The 22,591-nt window shown below is 41.3% G+C and overlaps 1 protein-coding gene across 1 annotated transcript; it reads right to left on the reverse strand.

Annotated features, from left to right (window-relative positions):
* Nucleotides 1-1,509: 1,509 nt before the first annotated feature.
* Nucleotides 1,510-20,155, reverse strand: LOC113122825 (uncharacterized). The gene is made up of 27 exons (XM_026294416.1): nt 20,090-20,155; nt 19,311-19,334; nt 19,058-19,150; nt 18,818-18,925; nt 18,333-18,440; nt 17,850-17,954; nt 17,364-17,471; nt 15,538-16,779; nt 15,273-15,380; nt 14,788-14,895; nt 14,305-14,409; nt 13,819-13,926; nt 11,993-13,234; nt 11,244-11,351; nt 9,418-10,659; nt 9,153-9,260; nt 8,668-8,775; nt 6,842-8,083; nt 6,332-6,684; nt 5,575-6,154; nt 4,883-5,481; nt 4,202-4,769; nt 3,727-3,926; nt 3,048-3,428; nt 2,660-2,946; nt 1,954-2,004; nt 1,510-1,855 (listed from the first exon to the last, which is right to left on the reverse strand). Exons 1-26 carry the CDS (start codon nt 20,133-20,135, stop codon nt 1,995-1,997), a joined length of 9,291 nt encoding a protein of 3,096 aa, XP_026150201.1. The 5' UTR covers nt 20,136-20,155; the 3' UTR covers nt 1,510-1,855; nt 1,954-1,994.
* Nucleotides 20,156-22,591: the final 2,436 nt, after the last annotated feature.

Below are 22,591 nucleotides of genomic sequence, written 5' to 3' on the forward strand. Positions count from 1 at the left end.
CACCAAATGAAATGTAGAGGTTGCTCACACGCAGCCACGTTTACTCCAGTTTCACTGCACTTTTCCCTCCCAACCGTGTTGTGTCGTGTGCAGGGCCTGTGACTGTCTTGTCACTACTTTTGTCCAGTTGGGGGAGACAATCGGACTCACGGTCAGTACTCTAAGTTGATTAGGTTGGGAACCTTCGATCTAAAGCCAATTGAGTCAGGGACTCAGGGGTTAGGAACCCTGGCGCTTTAGTGTTATCCTTAGAATACGGGTCTAAACAGCTGTAGACTTAAATCAGGGGTTTGGAATCTCCAGCTGTAGTCTACTCGATCCTAGACGTAAGAGTCCGGGACTCAGGATCGTCTCCGCAGATAGTCTGTGTTGAGGTACTTTTAGTCCATTAGGGATGGGACAAACTGAAAGTAGGGGACCCACATATATGGGTCAGCGTGGTCCGATAGTCGATATCATAAGGGGCAAATATGGTGACAAAGTGGTGGCATGCCTTTTTATTTTTTATTCTTGCTTATGTATTTTTAACCTTTCTTTTATTTCTGTAAAGCACTTTGAATTACTCTGTGTATGAATTGTGCTATATAAATAAAATTGCCTTGCCTTGCCTTCTATCAAGGTTCACTGCTTTGGTATGTAAATTAAAATTGGTAAATTATGCAAGTTGCTATATAAAATACTATACCACAATGACAATTTTAATCCAAAACCTCAATATCAAATTATATAAAAATATGTAACTAATGTGAAATAGGCGATTGCCTAAATGTTCACTCCTGTAAAAATTTTGTGAAGCTGTGTGGCTGGTTTGTTAGGGTTTGGTGCTGTCAGAATGGTTTGTCCATTAAAACACAAGAGAATCCATGACTTCTATTTCCAGTTTATGTGTTTGTATGCTGATTCAGGATTCCATAAACGGATATTGTTGGTATCTACAATTACACAAACGAATGCAGTAAGTAAACTAATAAAGAAAGTACATTCACAGAATATTAAATTAACCTCAAACATATTCCAAATATAAACTGAATTTATTACTCTATATAAACACTAAATCGACATAGAGCACTACTTCAAATAAACATTCTAAAGAAAACGATGTGACAGATCTTACATCAACTATGCTGATACAGCTAGACAATTAATATACCTACAGCGTATATTACAGCACAGATAGCGCGACTCAACGCTAATACAGGTGAATAGTAGCGATAAACCCTCTCGAGAACATGCAGACCCCACAGAGAAGGGCCCCTGCTGGGTTTTGAACCAGGAACCTTACTTCAGCAGAAAGGATAATCATATTTAAAGCATCAGAGGCTGAAATAAACTGACTGAGCAAGGAAAGGCTGGTATTGAGTTGCATTTGATATTTGTTCAATGGGTTTGGACTGGTTTGCTTACTGGTGGACAGTAACCCTCAAGGACTGGAGTTTGACAACCCTGCTCTAGAGGTTTTGTAGAATTAAACAGTAAACATTTGGGGAATAATCACAAATAAGTCAAACATACATAGTAATGAAAAAGTATTTATTCGTAAGAACAGTAATGAGATCATATTTTGTGAAACACAGACCCTTAAAACTTATGATAAAGAGATGCAATTTTTATTATTTCTTATTCTCAGTTGTAGTCATGTGGAAAGGAAAGGATATAACTGCATCCTCCACCAGATGGAGATGTTTATCAAGAATGAGACAAACTTTGCTACTATTCTAAAGTGAACAACAGACCAGACTGTCAGTAACAACCCAAAACCATGTCATGAATCAAGAGGAAGTGCAGAAATAAATGAAAAGTAAGACTGCCTGTAAACCAGCAAGTTTAGCCAAACAACTTCACTTTCTTCTTCATCCTGTTTGATGGGGGTAAAATGCACGATGTCAGTAACTGTTTATTTCACAAGGAATTTTTAAGTCATAGATCTGAAAGGACAAAAACTTTAGTTTTTACCTGTATATCGGCTGCTTTCTTTCACAGCAGAACCAACATTTCTACAGGCCACTAAAATGAGAAAAAAAACATTGCAGTCAAAGGACAGTGGAGCAAAAAGGTCCTGTTTACTCATAATACAACACAGATTATAAGCAAAATGTCTGAAACTATTTTAAACGCAAATGCAAACACAGAAGTCATTTCTTGTCTTGGTTAGGGTGTGGTGTTGAGAGGATTCATGAAACAAGACAACTACTCTGCATAAAGGAGGATGCACAAAATGTAATTCTCTAAGGGACTGACTGAAAGTTAAAACACAAACTTAGACAAGGGATCAAATTAATATCACACCAGATGAGTCTTAAGTGTCCTTGGATGACAAGCAGTGATTGGATTGCAAGCTTGGTAGCTTTTGATGGTCGTGCCTGTCACTCTCACCTGCTTTTTATCAGTAATTGCCATAGAGGATTCTCTGGCATTTGTTAATTAAGTTGGACCAAATGCAATTAAAAACCACACTCATTGCTTTAAAAGGGCTCTGTGGAGTCCTTGTTTAGTTCTTGCACCATCCCATCTCTTGCTGATCTGTACTTGATTATTTCAGTGGTCAAAGTCTGCAGTTTGCATAATAAAGGGCAAGATTGAGTTCAAGATTAAAACTTCCACTCTAAGTAGAATTGAAGGTGAAAAGTGAAGCTGAGCGGTGTGTGTTTTAAACACTCACCATCTAGAAAAGTCCCCAGCGCTCCAGGAGCCAATAACCACAGACACGTCAGTGGCGATTTTCCCATCTGCAGTCGTCATATCATCTTTGGAGTTGTTATTGTAGTTTCCACAGGCACCGCACATTTTACCAGACAGGCTGCTATCAACAATAACAGTGACCTCCTGTGACACTGAGTAGGTGACTCGCACAACTGATGCCCTCTCGATGATCACAGTATTGCCTGAGATTTGGACAGATAGTTCATCCATCACTTTGCTGGGAAGAGACACTTTCCTACCATTTACCTGCATGGCATAAAAAAAGGAAAATCAATTTAGACAAATTGACAATATCCTGATTTTTACTGCCAACATGAAACTATGTTGTCTCAGGCAACTCTTCTCACCCATGTCTCCTGCTGGCTGTTCACAGTGACAAAAGATTCCTTGAAGAAAACGTACACAGAGGCAACAGTAGGAGATGCCCCTTCACTGCAGACCCTGACGTCCACGACCACACGGAACCACAGCTTTGTGCTCTCGTCGCACAGGGAGGCTATATCAAACGCCCCCTGAGCTTCTATTGCTCCAGACATGCCATCAAAGGAGGTAAGGAGGCCAACTTGGTTGATCTTACAGCGGCCCTGTTTAACGTGACAACCTCTGACCCCATCTCTTAAACCACATTCCTCCCCACTGGCACAGGACAGTTTTTCACACTTCATCAGCCCAGATGCCTGGCACACACACTTGGAGCTGCAGTCTTTGTCCACCACTGCTTGGCCCACCTAGAAACATATATTTTGTATAGTTACAGAAGGGTCTAGACTATGTTTATTCAATCTTTACAAGAAAGAAATCTAGACAGCCAGATAATTATATGTCAGGAGAAATCCTCTGTACCCATTTCTATGACTCAAAAAGGCCCTGCCTTGTCAACAATAATGCCACAGTACTGTGGAAAAAGTAAAGGCATCTTCATTTCCTAGTCAGCATGGTGGGGAGTAGCTTAGACCTCTTTGATCCTCAAAAGTGAACACTTGTATATTACTGTGTATGAAATGGCTTTTTGGTGCTGAATTTTACCGTATAGGTTTTTCCATTCTCATAGCAGCCACACTGAGAAAAGGGAACGCAGGTATCTCCACTGAGGATGGATCCCTCGTCACAGGAGCAGCCTTCCTTACACTGACCCCGGCAGCCTTGAGGAGGGCCCAGACTCTGACAAGTGGCAGGGCAGGCAGTCGCACAAATGTCATAGTGGCTGTTGGCTGGACATTTCACAGCTGTACACAAGACACATAAAAGGCAACGTGAGGACAGATTCCACGAGGCAGGTATTACAAAACTGCATAAAACCCTAGAAAAGTAGAAAACACATTGTGAAGTACACATAAACAAGGACTACACTCAGAGCAGTAGAATAAAGTAAAATTACAAAGTTTCTTTTTTTTAAATTAATTTCTTCCATATTTTGTAATGCTTTCTATACTACTACAATAAACCATGTTGACTGTACTTTTTATATAAATTATTTAATTTAAATTAATGTATTTCTCACCACAGAACTGACTGGTTCTCCAGCTGTACACTGTGGCCCCAGCGGTCTGGCAGGCAGATGTGTATGCTGTAATAGCCTGACACAGCACATCCTTCTTCCCATTGTACATGCAAACGTCATAAACACAGTCTTCAAAGAAGCCAGCTGGGTCCACCTTAGCATGGCAATCACGGAAAGGCCCTTTGGGGTCTGTCAGTATACCGCAGAAATCTCCTGTTTCATACTGAGCCTTCTTTCTAGTGTCACAACTAGGACATACCCCCTCACATCCACGGACACAGCCTGGAATCTCAGCCACTTGCCAGCTGTCACCAAAGTCTGCTGGTGAGACAGGTTTGTCACCATTCTTGGGAATCAGGTCATCCTGGGGTTTGCCGTCATAGTTGCCACAGAGTCCACAAACAGCTTCCATGTAGGTACTTGGCAGTGTTACAAATGCAGCACTTTCCCAGTTGAAGGAGAGTTTGAGGCCAAACTCTGTGGTAACAACAGCAAACATGCCACTCAAATATACAGATACCCGTCCTTCTGCCAGCGAGACAGGCAAGTTGAGTAGCTCATCATTCACCTGGAGAAGGACACATCATGATATTTACATAAACAGATGAAAAAAATCAAACAGAATCTGAACAAATCACTCAGAATTAAATTTTCACATACTAGATAACACACAGCACTTACCAAAATCCGACCCTTGTATGTCTTGGTTATGACAATGCTGAGGGAATACACTTTGATCTCCACTAACTTGGTGTAGGAAACCACCTTGCTGCCTCTGTGGTCATTCTGCACCAGCACTTCAAAAGGCACTAACTCCTTGTTCTTGGAGCAGAGTGCAACTAGTTGGTAGACACATGTACCCTGGAAGTCAAACTTCTGCTTGTCAAAGGTCTTATAATGGGGGTCACCTGTGGCCTGGCAGGTGCTGTGAGAGACTGCTTTGCACTTTCTAATGCCTTCAACCACCTGGCACTGCTGCCCTGCCCCACAGGTTTTATCCTGGCACTCCACACGTCTGCTATCAGCAACACATTTACACCATCGCTGACAGCCCTGGTCAGCCCAGAACGATTCCCCAGCCGGGACGTATCGGCCCTCATGGGTACAACCGCACTGAGTGTCAGGCACACACTGATTTCCGCTCAAAAGAAAGCCTGCATTGCAGGTGCAGGTCTCCACACAGGGGCGCTTGCATTTGGATGGAGCAGTAGGATCAGAACAAGTGGCTGGACAGGAACTGCCACAGAGTTCATAGTGGCTGTTGGCTGGACATTTGGGAGCTTGAGGGAGAAAACGGAGAACAGATTGTAATAAATGCTTGCAACAGCATAGAAGAAAACGTATGCACATACAGTGTTTTGTACAGTACTTACGGCATTGAGCAATTGTCCTCCAATCTTCAATCTGGATCTCAGCAAGCTGGCAGGCTTCAGTGTAAGCCTCTAGTGCCTTGCAAAGAAAATGTCGAAGGCCACCTCCCATACAGACGTCATATTTACAGTTTTCCAGGTATGCTTGTGGGTCGATGGCAGCATGACATTTGCTGAATGGCCCATTTATTGTAAGTGTGATCAGCCCACAAAACGAGTCACCTGCCCAGATGTTCATCAGGCTGTTTTCACAGCGCTCACATCCTCCCACACAGTCATCTCTGCACAGAGCATCTTCTATCAGCCCTGGAACCTTCCAGCTGCTCGCAAAGGCCACAAGCCCATCTGCCTGGGTGCCAGAGGGTGTAGTGAAATCATCTTTGGGGTTGCCATTGAAATTGCCACAGAGACCACAAGTCTTACCAACATAACTATCAGACAAAGAGACCACAAGAAAGTTTTCGTAGTCATAACGGACATTTAGACCAAAATCAGCCTCAATGACAACAGAGCGACCGCTCTGAAACATCATCAGTTTGTTGTTGTTCAAGGCTACTGGTAGACTCCACAGAGTGTTGTCAATCTGCAGAGAAGAAAACAAATAGTGTAGTCTGAGTATATAACAGACATGTACAGGAATGAATGTCTGCATTTCAGTCCGTCACACAAAAAATACTTTACTATTTATAATAAGCTAAGTAAAGATCATATTAAAACATTGTATTTGAAATAGTTTATTAACAGAAATATGAAGTCTTACCCTAACCCGACCTGTTTCAGACCGAACTACTGTGATGGTGACACCATACACCTTTACTGTGACCAAGCCGACATAAGACACCCTGAGGCTTTCTCTGTTCTCATTCTGGGCGAGAACCTCAAAGTCTGGAAGCTGGCTGTCTGTTCCACAGTTTTTAGCAATGACGTATGTGCAGGTACCCATGAAGTCATAGTATCGGCCGTCAAAGGTTCGGTAGTGAGGATCTCCCACTGCCCAGCAGGTACCACGTTTTCTTTTCACTGGCTTGGGGACACAGGATGGAGAGCCTCCCTTCATCTCACACATCTCATTGGCATTGCAGGTGATACTGCTGCAGGACAAAGGTCCTTCTACTAGAAAACCATAGAGAATACAAAGAAAATGGCCACATCATTCCAGTAAATGTATGTATATCATCTCTTCAGTAAATATCCTGGTTATCATAACATCACTTTGCAACTGATTTGTGAGGGAAATAATCAGTCCTTAAACAGTGTGAGCACACCTTACCTGGCTGTAGACATTGTGCTGGGCTGCCATAAGCATTCCTTTGGATGAAACCAATAGTGTAGAGAGCAAAGCTGGAACCTGAGCTGCTCACAATGTGTCTGTTTCTGTCAGGTGTGTATTTGACAGGCATCTCTGCCCAAGAGAAATCTGTCCCTGTAACCTTTTTCCACTGGACAGTAGCCGGGAGATTCACACCATCAATCCGGAGTTCTGCTATGGCACTGGTCTGTGCTACAATTAGGATTTGGTTTTCAAAGTCCTGCAAAGCTTCTATTGAGTAGGAGGAGCAGTAGCGGTCTGTAGACAGGATTGTCATCAAGAAAGAGTCATAATATTTATCCTTGTTCAGTGTGACACCATTGAAGAACAGGAGGACCTGAATGCCTTGATCAGCCTGAATGGACAGTGTTTCAGGACTGTGGTACTGGAGCTCCTTAAACTGCCCCCCAGTCAAACTCAAAACATCTTGACGGCTGGGATATTGCACTGTGACTTTGGTGGGCTGCGAGGCCTGGAGGAACACACTGTCATATTTTGTCTGGATGCTCAGGGGAGGCACAATGAAGCTGGATCCCCAGCCGCTTACCGGCAGGAGCTGCTCAAAAACAAAGTTACATTTTGAAAACTGCCAGGTGCAAGAGTGACCCGTGAAAACTGCAACAGGGCGTTGGGAGGTAACTCTGGTGCCAGAAAGGTCATGTGGGCTCTGGAGCTGGACACTTTCATATGGCTGCAGATCTATTACCATCTGGCTGCCGCTACCATAGACACGACCCTGGAAACTGATTGAGGCTCGTGGAAAAATCTCTACTTTGTTGCTCTCTTTACCATTTGTGACTGAGAACTCTTTGAAGGAGCCTTGGGGAGTTCCAGTAGGTGTAAAGATGAAATATTCTGTTCCCCAGTCAGTGACAGGAAATATCACAGCAGTGTCTGCTGTGTCCTGCTTGTAGCTCAAGGCAGTTACAGTCACATCTGCTGAGGCTTCAATGTGCACTGTGTTGGGAGACTTCACACTGCCATATATCTCAACAGTAGTAGGGAGACTGAAGGTGGCCCCATTTCCTGCATTTATTGTTTTCTCTTCCTTAAACTTTAACGAAGGCACCTGCACTGTCACTCCCGCATTGGGCTGAACAGCAGTGATGTAGAGCTGAAAGCGAGGTGCATCATAATTTGGAAGATAATTCTGCATGAATGAGAGGAAGAACTCCCTCCCAGGCCATCCAACGTGATGTGGAACTGACAGACGGGAAGAGAAGACAAAGAGAAAAACATGTCAAAAATGATTTCTTTTTCAGTTACCTAAATCAAGGAGCCAAGAACAAAACTGTGGCTCACAAATCTTATTGATGAAGAAAATACATCAAAACAGCATTAGGAAATAAATGAGACTAGTTGTGTGAATAGAAAAACTGCCTTGAGACATCTTGGATTGTGTTAGAAAGCAACAATAGGAAACCAAAGAGAAAGTGACTCAAAATATTTTCACTTCCAACTTAAATAAAAAGTGATGATTGTGGTCTGTAATGGACAGACTGCATTGTGTCTTGATAAACATTATGTGGGATTTAGTCAAAGAAATAATCACTTGACTGGTTCTATGCAGCACCCTGTATGGCACTTTCAGAGACAATATAACTTATAATGGAAATGTTATCAATACTTGTGCCTTTGCTGTGTAAAATACATTTCTGGTCAACGTCAGAACCTGAGGAATTTAGATCACAGTCCTGTTTCACCCATTCAGTTTATTAATTCCACCTTTATAGCAACTGAAGGTCAATGCAAATCCCAACAAAAGCAAATTTTGATTCAACAGGTACCAGGTTTTCTTTTCACTGGCTTGGGGACACAGGATGGAGAGCCTCCCTTCATCTCACACATCTCATTGGCATTGCAGGTGATACTGCTGCAGGACAAAGGTCCTTCTACTAGAAAACCATAGAGAATACAAAGAAAATGGCCACATCATTCCAGTAAATGTATGTATATCATCTCTTCAGTAAATATCCTGGTTAGACTGCCTTTTTACTTGAGAAACATAACGTGAGATTTAGTCAGAGAAATAATCACTTGACTGGTTCTATGCAGCACCCTGTATGGCACTTTCAGAGAGAATATAATTTGTAATGGAAATGTTATCAATACTTGTGCCTTTGCTGTCTAAAGAACATTTCTGGTCAACGTCAGAACCTGAGGAATTTAGATCACAGTCCTGTTTCACCCATTCAGTTTATTAATTCCACCTTTATAGCAACTGAAGGTCAATGCAAATCTCAACAAAAGCAAATTCTGATTCAACAGGTACCAGGTTTTCTTTTCACTGGCTTGGGGACACAGGATGGAGAGCCTCCCTTCATCTCACACATCTCATTGGCATTGCAGGTGATACTGCTGCAAGACAAAGGTCCTTCTACTAGAAAACCATAGAGAATACAAAGAAAATGGCCACATCATTCCAGTAAATGTATGTATATCATCTCTTCAGTAAATATCCTGGTTATCATAACATCACTTTGCAACTGATTTGTGAGGGAAATAATCAGTCCTTAAACAGTGTGAGCACACCTTACCTGGCTGTAGACATTGTGCTGGGCTGCCATAAGCATTCCTTTGGATGAAACCAAAAGTGTAGAGAGCAAAGCTGGAACCTGAGCTGCTCACAATGTGTCTGTTTCTGTCAGGTGTGTATTTGACAGGCATCTCTGCCCAAGAGAAATCTGTCCCTGTAACCTTTTTCCACTGGACAGTAGCCGGGAGATTCACACCATCAATCCGGAGTTCTGCTATGGCACTGGTCTGTGCTACAATTAGGATTTGGTTTTCAAAGTCCCGCAAAGCTTCTATTGAGTAGGAGGAGCAGTAGCGGTCTGTAGACAGGATTGTCATCAAGAAAGAGTCATAATATTTATCCTTGTTCAGTGTGACACCATTGAAGAACAGGAGGACCTGAATGCCTTGATCAGCCTGAATGGACAGTGTTTCAGGACTGTGGTACTGGAGCTCCTTAAACTGCCCCCCAGTCAAACTCAAAACATCTTGACGGCTGGGATATTGCACTGTGACTTTGGTGGGCTGCGAGGCCTGGAGGAACACACTGTCATATTTTGTCTGGATGCTCAGGGGAGGCACAATGAAGCTGGATCCCCAGCCGCTTACTGGCAGGAGCTGCTCAAAAACAAAGTTACATTTTGAAAACTGCCAGGTGCAAGTGTGACCCGTGAAAACTGCAACAGGGCGTTGGGAGGTAACTCTGGTGCCAGAAAGGTCATGTGGGCTCTGGAGCTGGACACTTTCATATGGCTGCAGATCTATTACCATCTGGCTGCCGCTACCATAGACACGACCCTGGAAACTGATTGAGGCTCGTGGAAAAATCTCTACTTTGTTGCTCTCTTTACCATTTGTGACTGAGAACTCTTTGAAGGAGCCTTGGGGAGTTCCAGTAGGTGTAAAGATGAAATATTCTGTTCCCCAGTCAGTGACAGGAAATATCACAGCAGTGTCTGCTGTGTCCTGCTTGTAGCTCAAGGCAGTTACAGTCACATCTGCTGAGGCTTTAATGTGCACTGTGTTGGGAGACTTCACACTGCCATATATCTCAACAGTAGTAGGGAGACTGAAGGTGGCCCCATTTCCTGCATTTATTGTTTTCTCTTCCTTAAACTTTAACGAAGGCACCTGCACTGTCACTCCCGCATTGGGCTGAACAGCAGTGATGTAGAGCTGAAAGCGAGGTGCATCATAATTTGGAAGATAATTCTGCATGAATGAGAGGAAGAACTCCCTCCCAGGCCATCCAACGTGATGTGGAACTGACAGACGGGAAGAGAAGACAAAGAGAAAAACATGTCAAAAATGATTTCTTTTTCAGTTACCTAAATCAAGGAGCCAAGAACAAAACTGTGGCTCACAAATCTTATTGATGAAGAAAATACATCAAAACAGCATTAGGAAATAAATGAGACTAGTTGTGTGAATAGAAAAACTGCCTTGAGACATCTTGGATTGTGTTAGAAAGCAACAATAGGAAACCAAAGAGAAAGTGACTCAAAATATTTTCACTTCCAACTTAAATAAAAAGTGATGATTGTGGTCTGTAATGGACAGACTGCATTGTGTCTTGATAAACATTATGTGGGATTTAGTCAAAGAAATAATCACTTGACTGGTTCTATGCAGCACCCTGTATGGCACTTTCAGAGACAATATAACTTATAATGGAAATGTTATCAATACTTGTGCCTTTGCTGTGTAAAATACATTTCTGGTCAACGTCAGAACCTGAGGAATTTAGATCACAGTCCTGTTTCACCCATTCAGTTTATTAATTCCACCTTTATAGCAACTGAAGGTCAATGCAAATCCCAACAAAAGCAAATTTTGATTCAACAGGTACCAGGTTTTCTTTTCACTGGCTTGGGGACACAGGATGGAGAGCCTCCCTTCATCTCACACATCTCATTGGCATTGCAGGTGATACTGCTGCAGGACAAAGGTCCTTCTACTAGAAAACCATAGAGAATACAAAGAAAATGGCCACATCATTCCAGTAAATGTATGTATATCATCTCTTCAGTAAATATCCTGGTTAGACTGCCTTTTTACTTGAGAAACATAACGTGAGATTTAGTCAGAGAAATAATCACTTGACTGGTTCTATGCAGCACCCTGTATGGCACTTTCAGAGAGAATATAATTTGTAATGGAAATGTTATCAATACTTGTGCCTTTGCTGTCTAAAGAACATTTCTGGTCAACGTCAGAACCTGAGGAATTTAGATCACAGTCCTGTTTCACCCATTCAGTTTATTAATTCCACCTTTATAGCAACTGAAGGTCAATGCAAATCTCAACAAAAGCAAATTCTGATTCAACAGGTACCAGGTTTTCTTTCACTGGCTTGGGGACACAGGATGGAGAGCCTCCCTTCATCTCACACATCTCATTGGCATTGCAGGTGATACTGCTGCAAGACAAAGGTCCTTCTACTAGAAAACCATAGAGAATACAAAGAAAATGGCCACATCATTCCAGTAAATGTATGTATATCATCTCTTCAGTAAATATCCTGGTTATCATAACATCACTTTGCAACTGATTTGTGAGGGAAATAATCAGTCCTTAAACAGTGTGAGCACACCTTACCTGGCTGTAGACATTGTGCTGGGCTGCCATAAGCATTCCTTTGGATGAAACCAAAAGTGTAGAGAGCAAAGCTGGAACCTGAGCTGCTCACAATGTGTCTGTTTCTGTCAGGTGTGTATTTGACAGGCATCTCTGCCCAAGAGAAATCTGTCCCTGTAACCTTTTTCCACTGGACAGTAGCCGGGAGATTCACACCATCAATCCGGAGTTCTGCTATGGCACTGGTCTGTGCTACAATTAGGATTTGGTTTTCAAAGTCCCGCAAAGCTTCTATTGAGTAGGAGGAGCAGTAGCGGTCTGTAGACAGGATTGTCATCAAGAAAGAGTCATAATATTTATCCTTGTTCAGTGTGACACCATTGAAGAACAGGAGGACCTGAATGCCTTGATCAGCCTGAATGGACAGTGTTTCAGGACTGTGGTACTGGAGCTCCTTAAACTGCCCCCCAGTCAAACTCAAAACATCTTGACGGCTGGGATATTGCACTGTGACTTTGGTGGGCTGCGAGGCCTGGAGGAACACACTGTCATATTTTGTCTGGATGCTCAGGGGAGGCACAATGAAGCTGGATCCCCAGCCGCTTACTGGCAGGAGCTGCTCAAAAACAAAGTTACATTTTGAAAACTGCCAGGTGCAAGTGTGACCCGTGAAAACTGCAACAGGGCGTTGGGAGGTAACTCTGGTGCCAGAAAGGTCATGTGGGCTCTGGAGCTGGACACTTTCATATGGCTGCAGATCTATTACCATCTGGCTGCCGCTACCATAGACACGACCCTGGAAACTGATTGAGGCTCGTGGAAAAATCTCTACTTTGTTGCTCTCTTTACCATTTGTGACTGAGAACTCTTTGAAGGAGCCTTGGGGAGTTCCAGTAGGTGTAAAGATGAAATATTCTGTTCCCCAGTCAGTGACAGGAAATATCACAGCAGTGTCTGCTGTGTCCTGCTTGTAGCTCAAGGCAGTTACAGTCACATCTGCTGAGGCTTTAATGTGCACTGTGTTGGGAGACTTCACACTGCCATATATCTCAACAGTCGTAGGGAGACTGAAGGTGGCCCCATTTCCTGCATTTATTGTGTGCTCTTCCTTAAACTTTAACGAAGGCACCTGCACTGTCACTCTCGCATTGGGTTGAACAGCAGTGATGTAGAGCTGAAAGCGAGGTGCATCATAATTTGGAAGATAATTCTGCATGAATGAGAGGAAGAACTCCCTCCCAGGCCATCCAACGTGATGTGGAACTGACAGACGGGAAGAGAAGACAAAGAGAAAAACATGTCAAAAATGATTTCTTTTTCAGTTACCTAAATCAAGGAGCCAAGAACAAAACTGTGGCTCACAAATCTTATTGATGAAGAAAATACATCAAAACAGCATTAGGAAATAAATGAGACTAGTTGTGTGAATAGAAAAACTGCCTTGAGACATCTTGGATTGTGTTAGAAAGCAACAATAGGAAACCAAAGAGAAAGTGACTCAAAATATTTTCACTTCCAACTTAAATAAAAAGTGATGATTGTGGTCTGTAATGGACAGACTGCATTGTGTCTTGATAAACATTATGTGGGATTTAGTCAAAGAAATAATCACTTGACTGGTTCTATGCAGCACCCTGTATGGCACTTTCAGAGACAATATAATTTATAATGGAAATGTTATCAATACTTGTGCCTTTGCTGTCTAAAGAACATTTCTGGTCAACGTCAGAACCTGAGGAATTTAGATCACAGTCCTGTTTCACCCATTCAGTTTATTAATTCCACCTTTATAGCAACTGAAGGTCAATGCAAATCCCAACAAAAGCAAATTTTGATTCAACAGGTACCAGGTTTTCTTTTCACTGGCTTGGGAACACAGGATGGAGAGCCTCCCTTCATCTCACACACCTCATTGGCTTTGCAGGTGATACTGCTGCAGGACAAAGGTCCTTCTACTAGAAAACCATAGAGAATACAAAGAAAATGGCCACATCATTCCAGTAAATGTATGTATATCATCTCTTCAGTAAATATCCTGGTTAGACTGCCTTTTTACTTGAGAAACATAACGTGAGATTCAGTCAGAGAAATAATCACTTGACTGGTTCTATGCAGCACCCTGTATGGCACTTTCAGAAACAATATAATTTTATAATGGAAATGTTATCAATACTTGTGCCTTTGCTGTCTAAAGAACATTTCTGGTCAACGTCAGAACCTGAGGAATTTAGATCACAGTCCTGTTTCACCCATTCAGGTTATTAATTCCACCTTTATAGCAACTGAAGGTCAATGCAAATCCCAACAAAAGTAAATGTTGATTAAACAGGTACCAGGTTTGACTTCCACTGGCTTGGGAACACAGGATGGAGAGCCTCCCTTCATCTCACACACCTCATTGGCTTTGCAGGTGATACTGCTGCAGGACAAAGGTCCTTCTAGAAAACCATAGAGAATACAAAGAAAATGGCCACATCATTCCAGTAAATGTATGTATATCATCTCTTCAGTAAATATCCTGGTTAGACTGCCTTTTTACTTGAGAAACATAACGTGAGATTCAGTCAGAGAAATAATCACTTGACTGGTTCTATGCAGCACCCTGTATGGCACTTTCAGAAACAATATAATTTTATAATGGAAATGTTATCAATACTTGTGCCTTTGCTGTCTAAAGAACATTTCTGGTCAACGTCAGAACCTGAGGAATTTAGATCACAGTCCTGTTTCACCCATTCAGGTTATTAATTCCACCTTTATAGCAACTGAAGGTCAATGCAAATCCCAACAAAAGTAAATGTTGATTAAACAGGTACCAGGTTTGACTTCCACTGGCTTGGGAACACAGGATGGAGAGCCTCCCTTCATCTCACACACCTCATTGGCTTTGCAGGTGATACTGCTGCAGGACAAAGGTCCTTCTACTAGAAAACCATAGAGAATACAAAGAAAATGGCCACATCATTCCAGTAAATGTATGTATATCATCTCTTCAGTAAATATCCTGGTTAGACTGCCTTTTTATTTGAGAAGCATTATGTGAGATTCAGTCAGAGAAATAATCACTTGACTGGTTCTATGCAGCACCCTGTATGGCACTTTCAGAGACAATATAATTTATAATGGAAATGTTATCAATACTTGTGCCTTTGCTGTCTAAAGAACATTTCTGGTCAATGTCAGAACCTGAGGAATTTAGATCACAGTCCTGTTTCACCCATTCAGGTTATTAATTCCACCTTTATAGCAACTGAAGGTCAATGCAAATCCCAACAAAAGCAAATTTTGATTAAACACGTACCAGGTTTTCTTTTCACTGGCTTGGGAACACAGGATGGAGAGCCTCCCTTCATCTCACACACCTCATTGGCATTGCAGGTGATACTGCTGCAGGACAAAGGTCCTTCTACTAGAAAACCATAGAGAATACAAAGAAAATGGCCACATCATTCCAGTAAATGTATGTATATCATCTCTTCGGTAAATATCCTGGTTATCATAACATCACTTTGCAACTGATTTGTGAGGGAAATAATCAGTCCTTAAACAGTGTGAGCACACCTTACCTGGCTGTAGACATTGTGCTGGGCTGCCATAACCATTCATGTGGCTGAAACCAATAGTGTAGAGAGCAAAGCTGGAACCTGAGCTGCTCACAGTGTGTCTGTTTCTGTCAGGTGTGTATTTGACAGGCATCTCTGCCCAAGAGAAATCTGTCCCTGTAACCTTTTTCCACTGGACAGTAGCCGGGAGATTCACACCATCAATCCGGAGTTCTGCTATGGCACTGGTCTGTGCTACAATTAGGATTTGGTTTTCAAAGTCCCGCAAAGCTTCTATTGAGTAGGAGGAGCAGTAGCGGTCTGTAGACAGGATTGTCATCAAGAAAGAGTCATAATATTTATCCTTGTTCAGTGTGACACCATTGAAGAACAGGAGGACCTGAATGCCTTGATCAGCCTGAATGGACAGTGTTTCAGGACTGTGGTACTGGAGCTCCTTAAACTGCCCCCCAGTCAAACTCAAAACATCTTGACGGCTGGGATATTGCACTGTGACTTTGGTGGGCTGCGAGGCCTGGAGGAACACACTGTCATATTTTGTCTGGATGCTCAGGGGAGGCACAATGAAGCTGGATCCCCAGCCGCTTACTGGCAGGAGCTGCTCAAAAACAAAGTTACATTTTGAAAACTGCCAGGTGCAAGAGTGACCCGTGAAAACTGCAACAGGGCGTTGGGAGGTAACTCTGGTGCCAGAAAGGTCATGTGGGCTCTGGAGCTGGACACTTTCATATGGCTGCAGATCTATTACCATCTGGCTGCCGCTACCATAGACACGACCCTGGAAACTGATTGAGGCTCGTGGAAAAATCTCTACTTTGTTGCTCTCTTTACCATTTGTGACTGAGAACTCTTTGAAGGAGCCTTGGGGAGTTCCAGTAGGTGTAAAGATGAAATATTCTGTTCCCCAGTCAGTGACAGGAAATATCACAGCAGTGTCTGCTGTGTCCTGCTTGTAGCTCAAGGCAGTTACAGTCACATCTGCTGAGGCTTTAATGTGCACTGTGTTGGGAGACTTCACACTGCCATATATCTCAACAGTCGTAGGGAGACTGAAGGTGGCCCCATTTCCTGCATTTATTGTGTGCTCTTCCTTAAACTTTAACGAAGGCACCTGCACTGTCACTCTCGCATTGGGTTGAACAGCAGTGATGTAGAGCTGAAAGCGAGGTGCATCATAATTTGGAAGATAATTCTGCATGAATGAGAGGAAGAACTCCCTCCCAGGCCATCCAACGTGATGTGGAACTGACAGACGGGAAGAGAAGACAAAGAGAAAAACATGTCAAAAATGATTTCTTTTTCAGTTACCTAAATCAAGGAGCCAAGAACAAAACTGTGGCTCACAAATCTTATTGATGAAGAAAATACATCAAAACAGCATTAGGAAATAAATGAGACTAGTTGTGTGAATAGAAAAACTGCCTTGAGACATCTTGGATTGTGTTAGAAAGCAACAATAGGAAACCAAAGAGAAAGTGACTCAAAATATTTTCACTTCCAACTTAAATAAAAAGTGATGATTGTGGTCTGTAATGGACAGACTGCATTGTGTCTTGATAAACATTATGTGGGATTTAGTCAAAGAAATAATCACTTGACTGGTTCTATGCAGCACCCTGTATGGCACTTTCAGAGACAATATAATTTATAATGGAAATGTTATCAATACTTGTGCCTTTGCTGTCTAAAGAACATTTCTGGTCAACGTCAGAACCTGAGGAATTTAGATCACAGTCCTGTTTCACCCATTCAGTTTATTAATTCCACCTTTATAGCAACTGAAGGTCAATGCAAATCCCAACAAAAGCAAATTTTGATTCAACAGGTACCAGGTTTTCTTTTCACTGGCTTGGGAACACAGGATGGAGAGCCTCCCTTCATCTCACACACCTCATTGGCTTTGCAGGTGATACTGCTGCAGGACAAAGGTCCTTCTACTAGAAAACCATAGAGAATACAAAGAAAATGGCCACATCATTCCAGTAAATGTATGTATATCATCTCTTCAGTAAATATCCTGGTTAGACTGCCTTTTTACTTGAGAAACATAACGTGAGATTCAGTCAGAGAAATAATCACTTGACTGGTTCTATGCAGCACCCTGTATGGCACTTTCAGAAACAATATAATTTTATAATGGAAATGTTATCAATACTTGTGCCTTTGCTGTCTAAAGAACATTTCTGGTCAACGTCAGAACCTGAGGAATTTAGATCACAGTCCTGTTTCACCCATTCAGGTTATTAATTCCACCTTTATAGCAACTGAAGGTCAATGCAAATCCCAACAAAAGTAAATGTTGATTAAACAGGTACCAGGTTTGACTTCCACTGGCTTGGGAACACAGGATGGAGAGCCTCCCTTCATCTCACACACCTCATTGGCTTTGCAGGTGATACTGCTGCAGGACAAAGGTCCTTCTAGAAAACCATAGAGAATACAAAGAAAATGGCCACATCATTCCAGTAAATGTATGTATATCATCTCTTCAGTAAATATCCTGGTTAGACTGCCTTTTTACTTGAGAAACATAACGTGAGATTCAGTCAGAGAAATAATCACTTGACTGGTTCTATGCAGCACCCTGTATGGCACTTTCAGAAACAATATAATTTTATAATGGAAATGTTATCAATACTTGTGCCTTTGCTGTCTAAAGAACATTTCTGGTCAACGTCAGAACCTGAGGAATTTAGATCACAGTCCTGTTTCACCCATTCAGGTTATTAATTCCACCTTTATAGCAACTGAAGGTCAATGCAAATCCCAACAAAAGTAAATGTTGATTAAACAGGTACCAGGTTTGACTTCCACTGGCTTGGGAACACAGGATGGAGAGCCTCCCTTCATCTCACACACCTCATTGGCTTTGCAGGTGATACTGCTGCAGGACAAAGGTCCTTCTACTAGAAAACCATAGAGAATACAAAGAAAATGGCCACATCATTCCAGTAAATGTATGTATATCATCTCTTCAGTAAATATCCTGGTTAGACTGCCTTTTTATTTGAGAAGCATTATGTGAGATTCAGTCAGAGAAATAATCACTTGACTGGTTCTATGCAGCACCCTGTATGGCACTTTCAGAGACAATATAATTTATAATGGAAATGTTATCAATACTTGTGCCTTTGCTGTCTAAAGAACATTTCTGGTCAATGTCAGAACCTGAGGAATTTAGATCACAGTCCTGTTTCACCCATTCAGGTTATTAATTTCACCTTTATAGCAACTGAAGGTCAATGCAAATCCCAACAAAAGTAAATGTTGATTAAACAGGTACCAGGTTTGACTTCCACTGGCTTGGGAACACAGGATGGAGAGCCTCCCTTCATCTCACACACCTCATTGGCTTTGCAGGTAATACTGCTGCAGGACAAAGATCCTTCTCCTACAAATCCACAAAAAATACCAAGAAAATGCCCACATCATTACAGCAAATTTATGTATATCATCTCTCTCAGTACATACTCCTCAGACTACCTTTTTTCTTGATAACCTTGATGTGGTATTTAGTATTTACCAGATTTGGGGACACAGGATGGATAGTCTCCCGACATCTCACACACCTCATCCTCACTGCAGGTGATACTACTGCAGGACAAACCTTCTTCGTCTAGAAAACCACAAAAAATACAAAGAAAATGTCCACATCACTCCAGTAAATTTATGTATGATATCATCTCTTCAGTAAATATCCTTGTTATCATAACATCACTTTGGAACTGAATTGTGAGGGAAATAATCAGTCCTTAAACAGTGTGTGCACACCTTACCTGACTCTAGACATTGTGCTGGACCTGTCAGGGGAGAAGATGAGAGAAGAAAACAAGTCAAAAATGATGGTTTTTTTTCAGCTAACTAAAATGAAGAAGCCAAAAACAAAACTGTTACTTACAATTCATATTTATAAAGAAAATACATCAAAACAGCATTATAAAAACTGGCTTAAGACATCATAGACTGTGTTGAAAATAAACAAGATAAGGACCCAAAAATATTTTAATTTCTGAGATAAAACCAGGGATCAATACTGGCTGTTATGAAGCCTTGATAAAAATTTAGTCACATGGGATTTAGACAGAGAAACAGTCACTTGACTGACCCACGCTGTCCCACAATATAATTGTATTATTTAAATATCATCCATAGTTATGTCTTTGCTTTTAAAATAACATTTCAGGGCAAAGTCAAAGACTGAAGAATTTACATTACAGTTCTGTTTCCCCTATTCAGTATAACAGCTTCAGCTTAACAGCAGCGTAAGGTAAATTGTATTTCCAACAAAAGCAAATTGCAATTTGGACTTCAGTCCCTTATGCACTGCACTCTCAACTTATTCACCTGTTTAACATTCTACTTATTTCACACCAGCACCTGGGAAGGCTACACAACGATGGGGTTGACAACTTTGATAAACTGCTGCAAGCAGAATAACTACTTGGCTTCATATTTTGCTGGGGAATTAATTAGTATGTTTAATATTTGTTCATACATTTTTTTAAAAAACAGTAAAGAATTAAGCGTATGACCAAAAAAATAAATAAAAACTTACAGCTGAGTAAAACCCCCAACGCACAAAGCAGCAACCGACTCCCCATGGCTGAAACAGAGAAATTATTTTAGTATGTTATGAGTACAATAAATGTATCCATGTGAGCCAAAGCAACACAGAGTGAATAGTGCTTACCTGCAAAGTATGATGATTTTTTTTGGTTCCATCTTTTTAAATACTCTGATGGAAAGACACCCACCCAATCTGAATTTTAAAGCCCAACAGGTATGAAACTGAAAACAAAAAAAAATTCTCTAAAACAAATTAAGGAAGATATCCTGTGGCCTGTTTACATACTGCATCATCCTTGTCTTTTGTAACACACCCATGCAGTGTCATTTATTTCCAATAAACTGCTGAAAATACCTATGAACCTGGATAACCTTCTTTAGAGACATACTTTAATTCTCCTTAAGTGTAAAGTTACATAATAATGACAATTTCATTTCAATGACATGTCATTAACACACTATGTGTTCAAGTTCTATAGCTGGAATTCCAGTGACATTGGCTGTATAACTATAATTAGGTCAATTTGATTATTTGTTCACATTGAGCTGGACAGTAGATTCTGAACAAAATAACATTGTCCATCTTATCTTCTAACTTCCAACATAATCTGAAAACACCTCATTAACTATTCCACCTATTGTGCATCATATTACTAGTACACATTTCCTTCTGTAGTAATAATTTACCATTTATTCCGGCTATACAATGCGAGAGGTGGGGTACACCCTGGACAAATCGCCACTACATCACAGATCTAACAAAGAAAGAATTTACCTTACTCATTTCTGTCAATGTTTACACAGTATCATCTCTCTTCTCCAGAACAGAGTCGGGAACAAAGGCGGCACTCCATAAAAAAAATTGCATGGAAATCATCCCATGCATTAATTATTGCTTAACTTATAAATTGATTATTTAAATATCTTCATTTTGGCAAGTTTGTATATGTAAACAAAGATTTCACTTACAAAGCTTGTGAAATGGGTGGATAATTCCACGAAACTACTCAAGTCAATCTTAACCAAACAGCTTTTGGCAGTGACAGTTGTTGGATGTGATGGGTGGTTCTGTTAGTTTTGCGGGTATTGCATAAATACACAGCACAGAGTTTATGGAGATAAGAGAAAAAGCAAATATTACTTGGCCCTTAAAAGTTTGCATTGGACCATTTTAAACAATGATAAAAAATATCAAACATTGAATCTGTGTTTATTTGGTGGGAAGACTTTGGGCAGGCCAACAGTGAGCACAGTTTAGTTTTTTACTGCCTCAAACAACACTTGCCTTGGATGACCTGATCTAAAAAATTGGTATTTATTTTATTTCACAAAATTCATCAACAGATTAATACAGATAAATGCAATCGTGTTATCCATCATCTGTGAAAAGGGAATCCTCAGAAGCTAACCAGAGCTTGTATGGCTTAAATGATATGAAAAATGGAAACAAAATGGAAACAAGTCACAAAAAGCATTCAAATGGCACAACCCACAATGTTTAAACTGTTTTTAGATTTAAGAAGTACTTTATTAATCCCCAAGGGGAAATTCAATTGTTACAGCAGTTATTCTAGTTTAAAGTTATTAAATTTAATATTATGTAAAATATATTAATTAATAGTAATTAAAGTAATTAATGAAGTAATTAATTTGTATGGAGAAAAGTAAAGTAATTATTTTTGGGGGTTTGTGTGTGTGTGTTTGTGTGAGTGCGTTATTGTTTATATTGTGGAATTATAGAGTCTTATGGCCGTGGACACAAAAGACTTCCTGAATTTCTCAGTCTTGGCTTTAGGAGGAATAAGTCTGTGGCTGAATGAACTTCCCATTGGCCACAGTTCCTCATGAAGTGGGTGGGCAGGATTTTCCAGTATGGAGTTGATTTTGTCCACCAGCCTCGTCTCTGCCACAACCTCCAGACTGTCAAGTTCCAGTCCAACAACAGATTTTGCCTTCCTGATCAACTTGTTTAGCCTGTTGGCCTCACCAGCCTTGATGCCACCTCCCCAGCACACAACTGCAAAGAAGGCATCAGCTAAGGTGGTGGAGGGAGGAGGGATGGTGTGTGAGGGCACTGGGTCAGTAAGAAGCAGAGGTGGTGAACAGGTTAAGTTTATTAGCAAACTTTGAGTCTCCTTCCACAGCAGTCCTGTCCTTATTTATCCATGGCTTATTATTGGGGAGACAACTAACTTTTTTTGGATGGAACAACATTGTCCTCACAGAAGCAGATGTAGTCTGTGATACAGTGAGAGATGCCTTCAATGTCCTCACCATGAGTGTCCATGAAAAGGTCCCAGTTTGTAACCCTGAAGCACTCCTGCAGGGCCGCCTCGGCATTCTTTGAACAAACTTACATACCTCCTGGTAGCAAACTGTTGTCTTACTACGGGCTTGTATGTTGGTACTGGATATATTAAGTTGTGGTCTGATCGAGTGGGGGTGTGGGGTGGGGGGCTGAGGAGCTGTACGCCTCCTTCATATTGGCGTA

The sequence above is a fragment of the Mastacembelus armatus genome, chromosome 16 (assembly GCF_900324485.2).
Source record: "Mastacembelus armatus chromosome 16, fMasArm1.2, whole genome shotgun sequence".
Lineage (NCBI taxonomy): Eukaryota > Metazoa > Chordata > Actinopteri > Synbranchiformes > Mastacembelidae > Mastacembelus > Mastacembelus armatus.

Excerpts from the sequence above, each read along its gene's own strand:
- LOC113122825 (XM_026294416.1), bottom strand. The coding sequence starts at position 20,135 with ATGGGGAGTCGGTTGCTGCTTTGTGCGTTGGGGGTTTTACTCAGCT. Across the intron at positions 19,151-19,310 it reads AGCACAATGTCTAGAGTCAG|ACGAAGAAGGTTTGTCCTGC; the intron begins GTAAGGTGTGCA and ends GTGGTTTTCTAG. Across the intron at positions 2,947-3,047 it reads ACAGCCAGCAGGAGACATGG|GTAAATGGTAGGAAAGTGTC; the intron begins GTGAGAAGAGTT and ends TATGCCATGCAG.